The sequence below is a fragment of the Pomacea canaliculata genome, linkage group LG14 (genome assembly GCF_003073045.1).
Source record: "Pomacea canaliculata isolate SZHN2017 linkage group LG14, ASM307304v1, whole genome shotgun sequence".
In the NCBI taxonomy this organism is placed as follows: domain Eukaryota; kingdom Metazoa; phylum Mollusca; class Gastropoda; order Architaenioglossa; family Ampullariidae; genus Pomacea; species Pomacea canaliculata.
The window spans coordinates 14,145,228-14,166,572 of NC_037603.1; the positions used below are offsets into that span (position 1 = coordinate 14,145,228).

The 21,345-nt window shown below is 40.4% G+C and overlaps 1 protein-coding gene across 6 annotated transcripts in view; it reads left to right on the forward strand.

Annotated features, from left to right (window-relative positions):
• Positions 1-13,695: 13,695 nt before the first annotated feature.
• Positions 13,696-21,345, forward strand: part of LOC112555689 (protein bunched, class 2/F/G isoform-like) — a 60,231-nt gene continuing 52,581 nt past the window's right edge. For 4 of the 6 annotated variants that reach the window (XM_025224169.1, XM_025224171.1, XM_025224168.1 and 1 more), the window contains exon 1: positions 13,697-15,611. In XM_025224169.1, coding sequence (XP_025079954.1) covers positions 13,954-15,611 — 1,658 coding nt within the window. In that variant the 5' untranslated portion in view covers positions 13,697-13,953. Of the gene's footprint in view, positions 15,612-21,345 lie in introns of all 6 variants that reach the window. The other 2 variants (XM_025224167.1, XM_025224173.1) reach the window with 2 other exon arrangements.

Genomic DNA, 21,345 nt, shown 5'->3' on the forward strand with positions numbered 1-21,345 from the left:
TCAGTGTTCAGACGCAGTGGACAAACGCACGTCGTCTGTATGCAGGTCCCGGATGTAAACTCAACCCATATACGACGGTTAATGACAGGCAATCCCGCTCCAGGGCTGACCGACTTTAATATGGCTGTGCTTCATGTGTTTGATGATTAACATTCGAATGATAAAAAAAAAAAAAAATGCAAGGACCTCTTTTCATTCATCTATCTCCCGCCAGCTGTATTTTCTGACCCCGATGAAGCTGCGCCATTTTGAAATACATTAGTCATATGTTTTATGATTTTCGCCTCAGTTTGAAAAAAATAAACCACCTTTGTGAAAATGTCTGCAGAAAAGAGTGTTGTTTTCAGGTGTTTGTTTGTTTGTTTGTACTCTAAAGTTTAGAGCGATGGGCCGCTGTGTTGTGTGTATGTGTGAACGAGAAAGAGAGAATTCCAGGCTGTTGTTTTTGTTTTGAGAGTTTTCTTTTTCCCGATGATTAGAGTTATGGGTCCTAGTGTTGTGCATGTGTGAGAGAGTGTACGACGAGGAGTGTTTCATTTTTTTTTTTTACAGGAAACAAGGTAATTATGGAATATGAGATCATTATCAGCGATCTTTACTTTCGCATCAGGTTGGATTACACATGGCAGTAGGAGTCGACATAGTTCGATGGGAGCTGATCTGAATACAGTAGTCGAAGTGAACTGAACTTTCAGTTCCTAACACGTAGAATCCGGATTTCGGAAGTCAGCAAGGTGTTGCAGTGCATCATATGGGCGCATCAACATGCCGGAGTACAGGTTAGAGGTTACAAACAGCGCCCACCCGCTCGCGTTGACGCCCCTGCGACGAAGGATGAGTGTAGTTGACAGAAACATCATCTCGACATGCTCTGAAACGGCTGCGAGCGCCCTTCCTACCCCTCCTCCCTCTACCTTCCCACCCACTGCCCCTCCTTACGGCAACACTGCACCACGAGGCGGGTGGACAGGGGGAGGGGCATTCCGAAGGCCGTAAACTGTCAGATGTGTGACAGGTGGGGCCTAACACACTCACCCTCACCCTCACCCGTCACCAGTTTGACAGGATGTCGCTGCAATTTGACTCCACCTCTGATGCTGTGATTTGGAAAGGTAGAAACATTTGCTACTCCTTCACCCCCATCTCTCTCTTGTCCCATCTCTCACACAAACATCCTCCAACACCAATATGACATCATGTCGCTGAAATTTTAATCGATTTGTGAATTTTTAAAAATTAAAAACAAGTAAAACATTTTCTATCGCCCCTCCTCTCTCTATCTCTTGTTCACACACATGCACAGCTATTCAACTTCACTTTGTAGGAAGCTAGCGAACGGTATTCCAAAAAAAAAAAAGTAAAATAAATAAAAAAAGACCACTCCTTCTGCAGCGTCTGTAGGTAAACTCTCACCGTCCTATAAAAACAGTTTACACACATTGTCAACACCCGGACTTGTTTTATATACACGAGCCGCTTTTGTATGGAAGTCGCTAGCTGAGCATTATTCTGGTCGCTGAAATGTTTCAACACTGTGAAAAAGATATATATAGAAAAAAAAACTGTAAAGCGTTGGAAAGTAGAAAGAAAATCTGCCGACCCAAGCATCATAATACATCTACAATACCTACAAGCCAAAATGGCTTTAATAGACTCAGCGAGGTTAAAGGTCAGTTGCCACTAAGAGCCATCATGCTCCACTAATGCTCTCAGCTTCGACACAGTCTCGGATCTCAGACCTCAGATAAGTGACAGAATCTCAACCTAACCGCGGTTTGCTAAATTATCGAGGAGGCTCGTGCACGTCCATGTCATCTGACTGATGCCCTTCGACCCCAGGCTGTTGTCTGCGCAGATTTGGTGACAACAGCCTCATTAGGCGTGTCGTTTGCTGCAGATGTTCGTACTTTAGATAGTTAAACTACGTCATTTGGGGTGACAGGTCGTGCCAGCTTGGTGACAGGTAACACAGGCGCAGAAGCTCGTTCTAAAAGTATCAGAAGTGACTCATAAACTGGTTATGTAAATGTCTGTAAATAATACAGATGATTTTTTTTTTCATTCTGGTGGGGACCAATATAGTTGGGGAAGCAGAAAAAACTGAGTGGTTATAGTATTAGCGTTCTAATTTATAGGCTCGTACACCTAAAGGTTCGATACCCGTTTGGCACATCAAATTTTCCGTCCTTGTCGATCCTATGGTTGAATAGGGGAAATAAACTTTATAGTGTGATAGGAAAGTAAGGAAGGAATGACGATCGGCGTTAAAAAAAAAAAAAAAGCCGGTCTCGAGAAATGTGTGATATCTGTCATCTCACCTCTTTCTGCAACCAGCTAAAGATTACATTACATTACAGTTTTGTTACATATATGTACCTAGGGTTTTGTTACATGTACCTAGGGTTTTGTTACATACATGTACCTAGGGTTTTGTTACATACATGTACCGAGGGCTTTGTTACATACATGTACCTAGGGCTTTAAGCTTCAGTGGTGACAAGTGAGTGTTTTAGCAACTATATTACCAGCTGCCCTTCCATGAACCTGAGAGGTTAAAAGGTTTTGCGCTGAGAGTGGGTTGGATTCCACCCTGCACCTATCAAACCACTTGCCCTGCCCTTAGAGTCACAATACAGTGTGTCTCCACTTCTGACAAGAAAAATAATTGTTTATGATGTTCTCTTCTACTTATGTTAGCTCGCTTACATGAGGTACGAGGATTTTTTTTATTAATGCTCAACATTTTTCGTGAGTTAAATTCATGTGAAAAGCAGCTGAACAACCGGCAGCACCTCTACCCGGTTGATGTTCCGAGACCCCGGGGTCTGACCAGCGCACAGGTGACTTCAAACAGAGAAAAACAAGGAGAGAGAGGAGCTGCTGAAAGTTCATCATGGAGAAAGATATGAAAATGTGGTGATGCAGACCTCCACGAGATTCGCAAGCTAGCTTTCTACCCCTTCTCCCGCCACCCTGTCTAGGTCTTTTAGTTTTTTCATACGGTACCCTCTTAAACCACGACAAGTTTGCTCCATGTAGTAGACGTTGGTCGCAATTTGCTCTGCAGAGTACACTGTTCCTTCACTTAAAACCACTAGCAACATCTTAGGAGAAAATAAATGTTTGAAAAAAACATGTCCGGAGCAATAAACATCAACAAACGTAGTCTACGATCTTCCAGCAAACGGATTACATATCCTTGCTAAGTTAGGATCGTACAGACGATGTATGTTTGTTATGTTTATCAACCGTTTCTGCAAACACAGGTCACCGCATTCTACTTTATTTATAAGACTACACGTGTTTAGATATATTCTAAATTTAGCAGCATTCCTATCTATAACACTGTGTAATAGTACGTAGTATCAATAAAGGTTTCTGAGAGGGTTACTACTACCTGGGACCGCATTCACGAAGTCATCCCAGGTAAACCAGGGGCAAGCCTTTTGTTTCCCTAGCTACTATCAAGAGGCGTCCGGACTCTGCGGATGTTGCTTTACTTCGAGGACAATAGTTATAGACCAGTGGCAAGTATTCTCTGAGGTAAAGCAAAATAATACAAAATCTTTGGAGTCTGGACAGTGCGTCTGAACTACAGAATTCTTTTATTTCTTCATTTTGCCCACGGGTTAACGACCTACCCTCGCTTCCTGAATACAACCATAGACGAGTTTTCCAGCTAAGAAAATGGGGGTGAGAGGAATGGATATGTGTGTATATGTGTGTGGGGTGATGCTGGATGTGTCTCTGCACCACGTGGTGTATGTGAGGATGCACGAGAAATAATTTCATGCACTGTTTAGCTCCTGCTTCTTGCGTCTCAAAGGCAGCGGGTGTGTTACGTTCTCCCACATTCCCTTCGCACACACCCGACTGTATACAAGTTGTCAAGATGCAAGACTTAACACTTCTCGTACTTATCTCAAGTCTTCACGTTCTCTCTCACGGGTGCCAGACCTGCTGCATGCGCCGCCTGGTCTGTTCTGTTTCATGCCTTGTTACAATTATGTTGGCAGTAAAGACTTCCTTCACGCTGACTCTACGATTATTTTGGGTTCTCTCTTCCTTCTTTCTTAACACCTTCCTCTTCAGTTCTGTTGTAGAAGTTTCCGATGTAGCTTTAAACTGATGCTGCAAGTGGAAGCGTTCTCTCTCTCTCACAGAAAAAATAAAAGAACAAAATAAAAGTACAAAAGAAACCCGTGTCCCTTACTTGCCCTCACGAAAGTTGGGCGATATCGAGGCTGCAACCCAAATAATGGTCGATGAGGGTGACAGCCTCGTGACAGATTTTATGAGCTCCGGTGGGGTGTGGGGTGTGGGGTGTGTGGGGGCACATACGTTGTGGTACCCAGGACGGAAGTTTTTGGCCTGTAAGTGGATTGCAGCCTCGACATGAATTCGAAGACTGGGGCCGTGTGCATATCGCCGCGCTGGTGGCTAAGGTGAAGCTGTCAACTTAACTCCTCATAAAATAGAAGCAGCCTAACTAGTTGCTACCCAGCCATAGCATCCACAGCGCCACCTAGTTCTATCTGTTTCTTGCTTCTCCAACTTTCGTCTTGCTTTTTGGCCTGGTGCGTTATTACTGCTGCTCTTAGGGTCGGTAATCATCATCGGCTAAATATTTGTCTGAAAGTAGTGCGCGTTGTAGAGGGGTTTCTGCGGTGCTGAATACTTTGTTGGCACACAAATTAGCCAGTAGCTCCCAGTAGCTCCAGGAATATTGTTGTAGTAGAGCTGAGTGGTTCTGTTTCCAGCCAAGTGAACGGACATCTCGTTTTGCTTCATCCATATTGTAACTGGAAGATTCTCTCTCTCCCACACACATCTATATAGACACATACACAAAAAAATAAATAACTCTTTCACACACATGAGCGCGCTCAGATAAATAATAAAAATACAAAATGAAAATATTAAAAACTATGTACCATGTAACAAGCACCAAGACTACGTCATCCGAGTTTGTCAGTCACAGAAGCAGCTAAAACAAAGAAAGGAACAGCAGCAGCAACAACAACAACAACAACAACAACAACAACAACAACAACAACAAGAAGATGGGTAGGAAGTAATGAAAAGGAAAAAGAAAAGAAAGAGTTTGGAAAAAAAAGAAAGAAGCAAAGATGATGATGATGACGATTAAGTAGAAAATCAGTCAAACGATGTCTTTATTGCTATTAATGTAATGAAGGTAGCATGGGAGAATAAGTACGACGTAGAAACGACAGTATCCTAAGAAACAAGAGAGAGGGAGAGAGAGAAATCATCAAGACAAACATAACGAGCTTGCCGAAGTCGGAAATGTACTTTGTTTCCTTGTCGACCACCCTGCACGCGACCTAGCTGTCGCAACCATCCAATCAACGGGTTCTTTATGGGGCAAAGGTCACTGCATGGCCTCCGGCAAAATAATTCTCCGCCGCCAGAATACAGATGACGAAGTAGTGATCCAGACTGAAGAAAGTCTTCTCTCTGATGCTTGGGTATGCTGACTAAGCTTTATGATTCCTCAGAAAATTACAACTCTTCATGGAAGATAGTCAGAAGGTGCTTGACAATCAGTCACATGTGTAATGAAAAAAATAAATAAATAAAATAAACGAAAAATATATATAAATTAATAAGAAAATTAATGAGAAGATGAAACTTAAATAAAAACTTAGCAGTTTTATAACATGCAATTACGGAAATAATACAAGTGAAAATAAAATTTGAAATGGAAGTTTATCTGTTCACAAAGTACTATCCATGAATTACCTAACTCCTTGGCAATACTGCCTGTCATGTAACGACTCCATCTTACACTTCAGAATGACTGAATTACACAAACAAGACAAACCTCCTTGTTCTTGTATGTCATCGGAATTGCTGTTAAGCAGTTGCTTCATGGGGACGCATCTCTAACCCGCAAAATCCTAACGTAGACATATGTACAGATTTATTAAAGTATTTTTGTTTTTTCGAGTGTAGTAAACAGGTATTCATACCTCACGCTCAATTATAGCTGGGACTTCGTCAGAGTATGGACTAGATCTTTCGTCTGATTTCGCCACAGATGTTTTCAGGGGAAAATATGACGATGTTTACAAATTGCAGATCTAATTGCGGACCGTGTGTGGGGGTGAACCCGATACCAGACAGATTGAACAACTCAGAATTCTTCGTTGCCATTGTCCTCCACAGGACAAAAATATTTTATTTTTCTCATTTCTAATGTTAGACTGATGAATGTCAGATTATTATGAGAGTGATCTCCCTTCGTCTTCCAGGCTGAAGGGTGACCGTCCTTTGTCACTTTTCGTCTTTTCCGTTGATCCGCGTCCAGTTTTGAGTCTAATATTGATATATGCATCTGCTACCGCCATTTTTCATGTTCTCTTGGATTGATTTCTGTGTCTGAGCCACTTCTTTTTGTCGACCCTTTTATTTCTACTTTCATATCTGCGCCATCTTGCATTACCTAGTCTTAGATTTTAGATCTGTGCATCAGCAATGTCGATTTCAGACTGATTCTTGTTGAAACTGCTCCAGAAAGGTTTTATAATTGAGCTGTCACGGCAAGTTTGGTGCAAAAGTAAAAGCAGGTCTGATGTGGCTGGCATTGTGCATCTCCAGAAAGCTAAGCTTAAAATGACGGATAGCGTACTGCTTTAGCAAGAATTGTGTGGATGAACCGATATTTCTTGTCTGTGAAAGTTAAGCCACTGTGACAAAGACTGTGAGTTGAGCTTTCATATAAAGTTGCAGGGAGTGTCAGCTAATAATGATCTGCAGTTTTGGATACACCTACTCTAAATTTGGCAAAATCCATCAGCAAATAATAATCAAAATCTATTATAAAACATTTTAAGTGTTTAAATATTTTAACCCTCTCTGTCTGAAAGATGTTTTCCCTATTATGTAAGTGTATAAAGCTAATAATACTGTTGTACTGTAGACAATTGTAGGTGTAGCAGCAGGGCTATTGTGAATAATATGTGCGAGGTAGTTCATAGATATAAGAAAACCGTTTTTGTTTTTCTGAAAACACCTGCCTTCAAATATCATCTCAATTCAGAGAAAGGAAACAACGTTGTGGCGTCCTTAAAGAACACAGACAAGCCGACGTTATCAAAGCTGTCTTCACAGCTGATGGAGCCGCTGACAGCTTCTGTGACGTACAAAACATTAATTTGAATGGCGTTTCTCTTCTAACCCTTATTTTCAGTGTGTAATGATGTTTGAAGACTCGTGTATCTCAGCAAATGAGAGAGAGAGAGGGTGGTGGGTGCTTTTTGCTATTATTTTGAGGATCTGGTAAAAAAAAAACAAAAAAACTCACGCAGTCGATCGAGGCGCATTGAGCACTTTAATTGCCCTTTGATCACAGGGGTCTGCCGCCAGCGGAGAAAATATCGCGAGAGCGTGAACACGCGAGATTTGTTCGCGAGCCATAGAGGGAGGACCACGAGTCTGCATTGTAATGAAAGTGGTACGTTGCCCACCACAACAAAAGTGCGCGCGCACGCACGCACGCACCCATACACACACGCACAGACAGAGGGGTGGGTTCGAGGAGAAGCGGGTGGAGCTGATTTGCACAAACTTGGAGTTGTCCTTAATAGCTTTCCCACCTTTTGGAGCGCGTCTTATCAAGGAACGTCTACCAACGTCTGATCTGGCGCCAAACTTACGAAGACTCTGGTGTATGTTAACGAGTGTCTGGCGTCCTTTAAGCGGCCAAGCTGCGAGCTATCACTTCATTTGGACGTCGTCTGCATCGGGTCTCCTTGCCTCCCAGTAATAGCTTGAAGAAAAGATGTCATTGTATGCGCAAGTCCAGATTCCCTGTTTCAAACACTAGACTTTGAAACATTGCTCTACTCAGATAGGGCGAGATTGTGATTGATGAAAAGCACACATACATGACAAGCCAGGCAGTCTACATGTACTTGTTACAGATTATTCAGCATACGTCTACACATGCAGTGATCACAGTTAGTGTCTACGTAGAAGTCATTTCGTCAGAGATGACTTAACGGGTTCCTCGTCGTTGTGCGAACCTTCTCAAATTTCATTTAATGAAGCTTAATATAGTACTTAATGTAGAACGACAGGACTGGTCTGTTTCTTTAAAGCCACATTAAACGATATTTAAAAAATATATATAATAAATAAAGTATAGATACCATAACGGCTGTACAGACGGAGTGGAGGCTCTAAAAACGATAACCTTGCCGAACCACTCTTATCCCGCGTGAATGGCAACAGACATAAAACTTGTTAGTGTAATTGAAAGGGATCAAGCTGCTTCTACCGTGATAACATCACACTAATCCTGCAAGTGAAAGGCTCGGGAAGAGAAAGAAAATGTCTGTGTGTGTGTGTGAAGCTTCAGGAGGTAATGTCGCATCAAGAGAGCTTGGCGTGGTCATAGTTACCTGACAACAAACGTATTCCTTGCCTCTCGGTTGCAAGGAAGAGTGATTCCAGGCAAGAAGAGTTCGCGCTGTCATGGAGGACGACCACAGAAAACATTTTAAAACGGAGATGATGGGGTTAAGGGAAACAGTCAACGACATTCACGAGCTGTGAAGAATGACAAAAGCAATTATGATGAATGATGATCTTATGACAGCAGGAAAGTTCGTCACGGGAAAACCAACAGCTGCTGCAGATGATGACGAGGGACAAAATTTAATATCTGGTCAAAACATAGAGAGAAGATGACTGAATCGTCATGCCACTTATTATTATTATTATTAGCTTTCTTGTAAATTGCAGTATCAATAATTAATAAAGAGCTCATATATACTTTTCATGTACACAAAGTCTATTTTTTTCTCTCTATGTCTACTTTAATATTAGAGAATTGACAAAATGACAGGCAAGAAGACATGGAAGAAAAAAACCCAAACAAACGGAATAACAGACTGAGAAAAAGACAAGACGAAAAAGTAGAGATGCATCCACAGGACTGAGTTGTACCTCAGTGTCCCTCATTTCTCACTAAAAATACTTTACTGGCGATCAAAGTTAAGCATGTAGACAAATAAGCCAAACGATTTATTACAAGTATTTATCATTTTTATGACTAGCTTCTTTTTGTCTGTGGCCATGGTAAAGTTTTTAAAACTCGCTGCGAGCGAGCTTTCTTTGAAAGCAAATATTTTAAACGAAAAAGCAAACGCACACGACACGCACACGCACTCAGGTACCATCGCGTCCTACTCCCCTCTCCTCCCTAAAAAAGTCAAGTTCCACATTCTAACACAGACTTGTAGACATCCAGCTTCAAACGCAATATTCAGAAACATAATCAACTTGCCGATCTCGACTTGTTTCGTGCGCAATGGTTCAGAAATAGAAAAGTTTCACATTCCAACATTTAGACAGCTAGTGGCACAAGCAAAGATATAGAAACAGACAAAAGTTTCACATTCCGACATGTAGACAGACAGCTAGTGGCGCAAGCAAAGATACAGAAACAGACAAAAGTTTCACATTCCGACAAGCGGCGCTAGTCAGTCATGCGTGTCTGTGAAGTCACAAGGCGCATTTTCCATGAATGAGAATATGACGGCATGACGAACAACAAACAAGCAACACACACCTTGCGAACACCGGCTGAGACAGGATCATTAATTCATGTACGACCACGGTTCAGGGTTCTTGTTGTTGCAAATTCCGACCGAAATGATTGTAATTGAGTGACGCAGAGTCACAGGAGCATCTGTCACACGACACATGTGTCACCGCTACCGGCTTTTTTTTCTCTCTCTCATTCTCATCCCACGCTCGCTCCCTCTTGATTTTGCTAATGCGTATTATTATTTTAAGCTTACTTCCGGTTGCTTTCTGCGTCAGCTTTGAGAGTAATAAGGACAAGGAGAAGATGGGGAGGGGCAGTTAAAGGCTTGTATGGCCAACAATAACAGCAAGAGAACGCTGGGAAATTGCATGGCTTTGCTGGAAGTCGGCAAGAAGGCTTGATGAGAAGAGTTCACAGAGAACAAAACAACAACCTTTCATGAAATGCTGGAAGTCTGCACGAAGGCTTGATGATATAACCAAGAACAAGAATCTTACGTGAAATGCCGAATGAAAACTAAAAAAAATGGGAGGGGGGATTAATAAAGTGAAATAAAATAAGATATGACTTTATTTCTCCCAGAGGGCAATTATTAAGCAGCTCTATAAAAAAGTAAGGGTTAGAACCATACAGCACAACATCAATGGTCATTAATAATGTCACTGGCACATACCCGACACACCAGGCAGACCCCATACAGTCATAATTCAGACACGCTTATAATTACCATTCACTCAAAAATTAACAATATAACTATTATATGTTCTCTTTGTCTATTGTCAAGTTATTTCTTTCCACAAAATTTGCCTATACTCTTGATCTCTACTCATTTTCAAACAACAATTACTGGCTTAGTCCTTTAACATCCTCTTTGACTGGGCATCTACAAAGTAAAGCAGACTGGTAGTGGCAAGGAGCGATATTACCTCCCTCGCCCCAGGGCGTCAACAAATCCACTGGCATTTTGTAGTGGGGCGTATAATGTGTGCCCTACTTTTTAAAATAAATGAAGAAAAATGATACGAAGATGCAAGCAAGCAAGCAAAAAAAAAAAAAAAAATCCGCAATTCTAAAAATCGAGGAGGTATGCATGTTAAAGGTCTAGTGGAGTTCAATTTTTTTGTTTTTTTGTTTTAAGTCTAATGACTTGGTTGAGATACTATTTCTTAAATCTTAGTAAATATCTTTCCGTTTTCGAGATACACGCCTACAGACATACCATGCACAGAAAGAAACCCACTTTGTGACATTACGTTTGCAGACCAATGCGTTTAATTAGCATATGGTTCCAGCTCGCTCATTGGCTGAGACTCTCACAACGTAAACATATTCATGAACAATATGTTGTCTGTGTGTGTTGACACTCGTTGTAGGCGTGTATTTCGAGAACGAAAGGGGCATATTTCAACATATTTGGGAAAATCGAATTTCCCGATCAATAAAAACATTTGCACCCTATTCAACCTTTAAGCTAAGGGAATGGAGACTTGGGTTGATGAGGACGTTGATGCAATCAGCGGATCATCGTTAGCAGCATATCCCTTTCATCAGCTCATTTCCTGTACCTTGTTCTGTGCCAGGCCTGCACAGCAACCTCCTTCGTCTTCTATTTGTACATGACTGACGTTCTCGCACCAGGTGAAGTCCATCTTCCTCCTCCTCATTATCAACATCGCCATGCAGCCTGCAATGACGTCATCAATCCGGCCTCATCATTCCTTCTTCTTCCTCTTCATCTTCGAAGGCATAGCCTTCCTTATACGTTCCCCTACAAACTGCCCGTGGTGTACTGAAGTGTTTTGGCACCCTGGGGCCAAATGCTTGAAAGGCTGCTGTTTCTTCATTCTAACAAAAGTACTTTGCTATTAATTTTGCTGCTCTTGACATGTTTGCTGACACTGACTTGACAATTAACTGTATAGTAGGCAAAGCCAGTTTATGTACGCTCATGGTTAGCAATATATGATGGACTGTTCTTTTCTTTTTCTCTGATGTAATAGCTTCTTAAGCTTTAATATTCACATATTTGTTATGCTTGCTGCAAAATATGTATGTATTGCAATATTTCGAGCACTTCTAAATGAAAATGGTTACTATTATAAATATGTGTAAATAAATAATTTTTGTTAATTTCTCTTTAGAAAGCTCAGCTTCAAAAAAAAAAAGGACAAAAGCTACGTTCTAACGAATACAATATATCTGCTTCAAATTGACCTTTTTGGATAAAATTGCTAAATACCATCATTATTGGCAATGATAATTATTAAGTATCTAATGTCTGACGTAAGCTATTTCGCTGACGGCATTCTAGCCATTGATTCAGGACCAATTTAGACGACGGCCGAGATGAGTCATTAAAAGTTCGAAAGATGTCGACTTCTTTAAAAAGGAAAATCTAAGTAATCTCTTATTATGCATGCAAAGGCGAGTCTCAAGCAGAGGGATTTCCAGGAGCTAAGCGAGTTTTCTTATTAACTCTTCTCCTACGTTGATTAAGCTAATTATAAAAAAATAAAAATATTGTTGGTAAAATTAAATCGGGGTTTGGAGACAAACGAAAAGCTTGAGAGCGAACTCAAGCATCTACCCACATGTGGGCCACATCAATCCTCCTCCGGCAATACCCAACCTGTAGACTCGGAAAGAAAGTGTTACACGCACTTAAGTATATCACAATACCTGAACCCAAACCATCCATCACAACCCTCGCCCCCATCAGCTTTCCAACGCTCCTTTTTTAAAAAATTTTTTGCTGGCACTCTCCTGTGGAAGGTCATTCCGAAATTCGGGACGATAACCCAAACAGCGAATAAAGAAGTGAAGCCAAGTCTGCCCCCGGGAACAACCAAGAGAGAGAGAAAGAGAGTGGGGGGTCAGAGCAGAAAAAGGGAATTGGTATTCGTGTACACTGAACAGCTGTGCCTTCTGCTCCATCCCCCCAACCACCACCTCGAGCTCGGAGCTGCAGCTAGTTCGGAGGCGAGTTCTGTAGACAGGATCGCCCGAGAGAGAGAGACTATATGCACAGAGCCTCCCCTACCACCGCGACCTTGCTCTCATCGTGTGTCAGAGCTGACGTCACTCGCCGAACTTCACTATGCGGTGATTGGCTTTCGCAGGGAACCTCGACCTCCAGCAGCACATGTCCCCCTTCCTCATCCACCCTGCTACCTCCCTTCCCTCTCCCTCCCCGATAGCTTACAGAACAAGCTTTCAATTCACAGCTCCCCATGAATGCCAAGGACAGCTGATTCGTACACGCCCTCGTGTATGTCTAACCATGTGGCGAACAAACCGTAGATGTCTAATCACACAAGTAGAGTAAATACACATACACATTATAACATGCACGCTCGTGTATGTCCCTTTACTGTTTGGTGAGGGAAAGGTGTGTGCGCGCAGCAAAAACTTGCCGATGAACTTGCTATTGTCTAATGACATCAGTCTCGGATTAAACAAACGATTGCCGTCTTCTAAAGTTACGAGAGCGTTTTTTACGGATGTTTCTGCGCGGATCAGAGGTTACACTATAACAGATCTGTGTAAATTCTTTAACTACAAACTAGTTAATGGATAGTTTGATTCTCCCGTTTAAACAAAAGCAGTTTAGAAGCTACTAATACCTAACTTGACAGCTTCGGTGAGAAACATGGAAGGGGAGAACACTTCCTTCTCCTCTCTTCTGATGCTGCTTGTTAAGCGAAACACGATTGGGTAAAATTGGGAAGAGTTGGAAAAATAACAAGGGATAGCAAACAAGGCATTGAAGTTGTAGAAATAGTGACACCAGTACACGAAAAGCAACTGCTTCTCAAACACGAATGGGTTTTGATTTGCCTCCAACGTGAGTTGCCGGGCAGCGCTCATAAGTTGGTCACGTGCGTCAGGCATGCCAAGAACCAGAAACCGAGCGCGCCATTTTTTTCAAAGAGGTTTCTTTTGACTGCAGCAATAGCAAATTAAACTGAACATTTTTTATTATACTTATTTAACAACACTTGACTATACTTTTTTTCAAAGAGACTTTAACTTTTTTCCCACCCCCTCTCACCCACATACCAGTAGTGTCAAAGGTCACCAGACAGCCGATCCCGAAGGTCGACGAGAGGGTCATGACGTCGTTTCCTTCCCAGCATGCTTTAGTTATGATGTCCGCCATTTATTGTGGCTTACAAGAAAGGAATAGGCTGCACATCTTGTTCGATGTCTGTTTGGGATTTTCATTCGAAGAAATGAAACGAAAATGTGAGAGAAGAGAGCTTTAGAGACATTAATTTCTGTTTTTTGGACTTTATGTTATGGAGGTGAGTTGAATCTGAGAAAACAGCCGCCGTTTGCTTGTCGGATTGAGTTGCGAGATTATTTGCCTCGAGAAGATGGCAGATAGATCCCTTTTCAATGAAAACATGGCCGTTTCTTCGGACAGTGTTAATTCTCAGCATAATTTGAAAGATAATTCTAAAGATGAGAATGAACTTCGTTCCTCTCAGAGTTACTCTAAAACAGATGCTCCTAAGAAGAAAACTACTTTTAAAATAATTGGTGTTACTTACAAGTCTCAAAGGGGCGGAAGCGGGGATTTGACACAGGATAATGACGGAGACAGTATTGATGATTTGGACGAAACTGTTGATAGCCACACCGAAGATTATAGTTCAGAATTCTACGACACCAGCTCAAGAGCAACAGACGTTGATAACCAGGATCCACTTACACCTGAAGAAGTGATTAAAGAAAAGCCTGTAAGGTTCAAGGTGGTTAAGATTGAATCGAAGGAGCCCTTCAAACGTGGAAGGTGGATGTGTTATGATTATCTTGACGGACCAGAGAAGGTAGAGAATAAGCAAGATGAGATAAGTGTAAATTCTGGCAGCTCCAGCGCTACCAATTCTGTTCATTATGTCCATGGTGTGGATGATCCATCAAAAAATCCACTGCTGGCTGGAGCGTCAGGGACCGTGGTTTCTCAACATCACCAGAGCTCTTTGATATTGCAAGACATGTCTAGTGGTTCTGGAGGCGGCACCAGAGGCCCAGGTGAAATGTTCCAGCCTATACAGCCCGCTTCAACTAGTCATCTTGGAATGAATCAGGCACCTCTAGTCTCTGGACAATCTCTTCCAAATGTCTCGTATCAACATCAAGGTGGTCAGTCCATGTTGAATGCATTTTCAAATATTGCTCAGTCAGCAAGACCAACTCAAACACTGGCAAACACACCGGTATACTCAAGCCAAGGTGGTCATCCGATATCTGTACCTTATCCTGTTATTGGTGCTGTGCATTCAACAGCACCCATGAATCAGCCTTTACAGCCAGGTGCTTCATTACCAGCATTGACCCAGACACAGGTAAATGCAAGTCTACCAGGAGGCATACCTTACCCAAGTGCTCAAGTACAACCACAACAACAGCAGCAGCAGCCTCCTGCAGCAATGACGGCAATTATTCCAACTATTGCAGCTATTCCAGCCACGATGCATTCCCAACCAGCCACCTTAGGCCCAGGTATTGGACTTGCTGCCGCACCCATTGGCATCACTCAGGTCCCTAGTTCTATGCAACCAGGGGACTTGGTTTCTTCAGCAACACAAGTGCAGGCTTCTGTTGGTCAGCCAGCTGTACTGCAGCCACAACAGCAACCGCAAGTCCAGCAGCTTCCACCCCCTTCCCAACCTCAGCAAGTGGCACCACATGTAGCCTACGAGACAGCCGTTCCGCAGACTGCTCCTGGATTTAACTTACTACCTTCAGCTGCTGCAGGCTCTATACCTCCCAGCATACCTCAGCAGAACCACTTACCCACTTCTTCTGTGGAAACAGCTCAAGTCGAAGGGCTTCCCTCTGGTGACCAGCAGAAGACTACCCTTGCGCCATCCAAGAGCTCGGCTGATTTGTCCGGAACTGCAGTACTTCGACCTGAAATGCCAGATGGAGCTGATGAAACAAGTTTGGGCCATGGTCTAGTGCCTCTGGATATTGGTGTTGCAGGAATCTCCAGTCCTAACCCAGAGGAGGAGATAGCTGAGGAAGCGTAAGTACTAATGCTTTTTCTCCCTTCCTCGAAGGTTTAGATTGAGATGGAAGCCTGCTGTTAGAGGAAGATGTCCCTTAGATTGGCATCTGAATGTTTAAGGCTCCTGATTTTTAAGAAAAACAAAAGTAGATAAAAATTATTGGATAAATCAAGATTGAAGAATAATATAGTTATTGTAAATTGTTTAAAGTTTTAATTATCTTTGTATAATGTTCACATACATTAAGAATCTTGAGTGTGCCCTTGTGCATACAAACCTATTTGTGCTTGCTTATATATTTACACAGGCCAGCATTTGTGGGTGGAAAGTTTACACTCGTTTGTGCATATGCAGGTGTCATTGTCATACAAATTAATCACTTGTCTGCTGTAGAAATTAAAAATACTTGTTTTCTAAAAAATATTTTTAAGTACCAAAACAGCATACAGGCTCAACATTTTGCCTAATGTTTTACAACATTGAGTAAAACTGATTTTCTGATCTTCTTACTTATACTTTGACTTTAGAAGGTCTATGATCTGCATTGGTCAGATTGCCATATAAAAGCTTTATCTTGCACCTCAGAGTATATTTTCTTTTCTCTTCTCTTTTCTTTTCCTGCTTATGTCAGCAAGTGAGAGAGTGTGTATGTGGATGCACATTTTATGAAGGAGACACTGGTATCTTAAAATCATGCTTAAGACAGAAGATAAACATTAGCTTTGTTGTGATAAATCTTGAAAGTCTTGCCATAAGGGTATGAGAATTACCTGGTATGTGTACACATGTGTTTTGTCTTAAATTGTGATACACAGAAGGAAGTTTATAATATATTACCAGAATATTATTGGCTGAAATGGTGAATAGCAAAGTAAACTTCTTGTTGGGATGCATGACTCCTTACTGTTGATAAGGATTTACACCACCAGTTTGTCTTTGAGAAGTTAAGTAGGTATCTGACAGGTGGTGCATATGTGTGACTATGTACCAAATGAGAATTAACCTGAGGGTTACACCCAATCCCTTTTCTGATGACACTAGAAATTCTTCTGTGTTTTGAAGTGAATGGCAGTTCCGTATGCTCACTAATGCCTTTATCACTTCCATTGGATAAAATCTAATCAAAAGACCAATAGAAACTGAGTCAAAGGTTATAGTTTTAAAATCATGTAAATGCACATGCACATATTTAAAACCTGCTCCTATTTTAAATGTCTTTTTTTCATAGAGCACCTTTGAACATGAAATGTAAGGGCATCTCACTGGGAAAGGGATATTTAAAAAAAATTTTCAGAGCTGTAGCTTGACAGGTCAGTGATATTTTATGTTGCTATAAATGTTCATTGTCAGCAACACTGGTATAAAAGACCTACAAATTTGTGGAAAGTGACCTTTTGAACTGTTGATGATTCATCTTCTGTTGTGGTGAATTCTCTGGGATTAGAATCTAGCCTAACTCTGACCCTGATCTCACCAACCCAAACCTCATTTGAAACTGTCCTCTCAAACCACTGCAGATGCAGACCATTGGAAAAGCACTTGGCATATACATTCCTCTGCATGAGTCAGATGAGAAGGTAACTTGAGTTGTGTAGCACCCCTCCCTCCCCTCAAAATATGCCAGTTATCTTTGTGTTCAAGAAGTGGCTTTACCCAGGGAAACTGTAAGGAAAGTATAAAAAAAATTAGGGGTGGGACTTAAAGACTAAAACTCTTTGCAGAAGTTATGGTTACCTTTTGCTTAGGAGAAGGCTACAGCACCAGTAGTACTGCTGTTGCTGACACTATTCACTATTTGTCTACAGTGCATTAGTTTACCAATCAAATTGCATTGCTACTTTGATAACTCACCACTGATTTGGTTTATGTGGAAATGGGCCAGCTCAGTTTGCCTTAGTGACCCAGAATCATCTTGAGGACAGTGCAGTGGTTAGTCTAGGGAATAAGGGATTTTGGTTGTTGTTTATGGGCAGCAGGGGTAGGAATGTGTGGTATTTGATGATGCAGCTGAAATTGCTCACAGGGGAGGTCTTGCCTCTAAAACAAGTATAGGAACATTACAGAATGTGGCATGTTTTCTGCCAGCAGATTGATTTGTTGCTGTCTGGTTGTTAATTTGTTGTTGTGTAGCTGTTGCACTTACAACAAAATAGTGACATGAACACATGCCCAGATAAAACATGAGGTTAGATAAGTGAAAGTTAGTGAAACTTTCCAAGCAAAGACTGGAAACTGTGAGATGCAAAAACTAAAATTCCTTTCAACAATTTAAACGTCTTGCTTACAAAGAAAGTATCACATTGATGTTATTTATGCTTCCACAATAACAGTAAGCATTTCCAATCAGTTGACATTAGATTTAGTTTATCATGCAAATGTTATATATAAGGCAGAAGTGTATACTGTGTAAAGCAGTAAATTTCATTGTTTGGCTTTATAAAAAGATAATGTGAGTAGGTAGTATCAAAATATTTTCTTTAGTAAATGTGATGTACCCAAAACTGTAAACATGTCATGGCATTAACTTCATCCTGATGTGCACACTATTTGTTATTCAAGTAAATATTTCATGCATGTAGATTCTACATTTAGTGATACTACGTGCAGTTTTCTGAAATTCTGTGCAGTATGTGGTTTAGTATCATTTGTGTGTCTAAAATCTGAATAATTTAAATTGGATTGAACACATACACATAATACACTACAGTGAAGATATACTTGGATTTATGTAACATCCTTCCTGGGATTGTGAGATTAAAACTGTTATACATTCTTGTGACAGTATAATTACTGAGACTTTGTGTGGTCCAGAAATACAGCAGGTTAACCAGTCTGTCATTTGATTTGGCAAAGATTTTATTTATTTAATGGGTGGGGATGAATGTGATCAAAAGTGAAGGAATGCACATACTCAGATTCAGAATTTTGTAATTGATAATACATTAACAGGTGCCATTCACAGCGGTCAGTAACATTGAACTGGGTGGAATTTTATCCTTTTATCTCCCCACCCTTCCAGAACTCTCCGCATTTGGTGAATAATATCCTTTTATTAAAAAAAGGTGATATATCAAAAAATGAAACATTCTTTGGAAGAGTGGTACTGTTGTTTTGGTAAAGTGGGAAAAAACCCCAGAGAAATTCAATATATGGTATATCACATGCTGTGTGACTCACATCAGTGATTCTCAAAGTATGGTCCATGGACCACTTGTGGGCTGCATGCATGCATAAGTGATGTAGTCCACTGCTGACAATCATTATATGTCAGCAAAGTGGTGTTTAAATCACCAGATACGCCAATTAGTCCAGTATTGATTTCACATGAGTTTTAATTTTATCGATTCCCAACTGCTTGTTCGCGTACTTACCAACTAAGTCTTTATGTCACAGCATGAGCATTGTATAATTTAACTGCGTCATCCATGACCCCTTAGTAACACAGTGCACTTCCTTATTTTTAATTTTGATGTGTACTTTGCGAAGTATATAATTTTGTGTAAACTTATTGCTATACTATTGTCACAGAAGTACATTTAGTTTTGAATTATAATGAAACAAGTATAGCAATTTATATTTGAAATTCACAGTACAGAGTGATTTTAGACCTTGGTGGTCCACTGTCTTTTTTTTTACTTTAGTAAAATTGTCCCCAGTTGAGACCCATCAATTTGCATAAAAAAGAGAGAGGGACAAAAATACCATGCGTAAACCTATTAATAACTGATGCTAAACAATGGAATTGAAAACAAATGTCAGGGATGCACCTTCCAGTTTTGTTTGTGCTTAATACTTTACCATGTGTTTGGCAAATAAGGAGTGATTGTTCTAACATTAAGGGATTATAATATTTTATAGTTTTAGGAATGTGAATTATCACCCTTGTTTGTTTTAAGAAGCATGAATTGTCACCCTTGGTTGTATGCTATTAGGAATGAATGGTAGTGAGCATGATTTACAAAAGAGTGTATGACTGAATGAAATATTCATGTGAACTCAGATTTGTCGTTCCAAAACAAGGCATCAAAGTAGAAAGACACAGTGAAGATTTTTTTTGTGTGTGTAAGAGACTGGGAATGCAAGTGATTCCTTGCCTTGACAAGGTAGTGGATAGGTATTCTTTATGATTATCATGGTTATCCTTTTAACAGTTGGTGAGAAGGTGATGTGAAATCTTGGTTGGAAATGTTGTTATTGTAAAGAAGTGGTTTTTTTTTGTGTGTAACAAAGAGTAGAAGCTAAATTCGATATGAGCATTCACTGAATCATAAGGATTCCAGGAATCACTTGGGGGCCCAAAGACAGGAACAAAGAAGACTATAGGAGTTGTACTGTCGTCAGTCTGCTGTGTTTGCCAACACCAACTGTACTGGATTATAAAAGTTGTACCTCATAAGTCTGCTGCGTCTGCCCAGACAACACCAACTGTACCGGATTATAGAAATTCAACCTCGTAAGTCTGCTGTGTCTGCCCAGACAACACCAACTGTACCGGATTATAGAGGTTGTACCATCGTCAGTCTGATGTGGCTGCCCCTCTATCACCAGCTGTACAGTATATGATTCAAGGAAGTGTATGTGTGTGAGAGTGATCAGACGTGGACTTGGCATGTACGTAAGTGGGATTATTTTTTTTACTTAAGAAACCGTAGACTCTGGAGGTTTGACCTTGTAAATAATTGTAGAATGAACTTTTGTATGTCGAATTTTTATGACTGGAAGATAGTGAGTAGCTTTTGTGACTGCTGTGTTATACGTGATCGGTTGTTATTAGAGAAGCATTAGAGTAACTAATCAAAGATAATCAAAGCCTTAATAGAAAATATAAAGCTCGTGTACAGGTCTTGGTGATTTGGTATGTGCTTTGTCTGTGAAGTGTGTCCCTGACATATAGTCACTAGGTCTAAGGGAAGATAATTAACCAGGTGTTACATTTTATTACATTTTTCACTTTAAGTTATTGATCATAATTTTTCTCCTTGTCATATGGCTTTAGGACCTAAGAATGCTGTGATGCAAACATCCTTTAATGCACAAATTTTGTATTAATTTGTCTACTAAAATATTGTGTTTCATTTAAAATATTTAAAACTATTTAAAATGAGTGACTTTTTATTTTTAATGACAATTTATACTTTATTGAGAAGTCTGTGGAAAACAGTTTTCATAATGCAGTGAAAGAATCAGTATTGGGCACCAGGAAAGAAAAGTAATATAAATGTATACTAGTAAAAAAAAAAAAAAGACTGATTTTTCTCCCATATTTGATGTTAACATTCAGTAGAATAAAAAACAAAGAGCATAGTGGCATTGCGAAGAAAAAGTGACAGGCCTTCAACTAAATGTGTGTGACAATTCCAAGAAATTTGTTTTTTTGGGGGAGATGGGTATCGTTCTAAGGCATGGCTAATTAGACATGACTTTGAAGTTTCATATGTTTGGACACATTAGAGTCACCTATTAGAATCTACCTCTAATAAGTACCTTTGAATACTTACACATTTTTATGACTTTATAAAATGACATACAATTAAAAGTGTTAATTTTCAAGTCCAGAATAATGCTTGATGACAGTTTGTTGGAACTGCCTATTGCTAGCTCAGTTTTTTACCTGTGCAGTTAGAAAAAAATAGACTTTGTGTAGACTTAAACAGACGTACAAAAGTAGTTTGAGCTTTGTACTGCACATGCTGTTAACACCATTGCATGACTCTGGTTCCTGTTTTTATAGAAAAACAGACCCATAGTAGA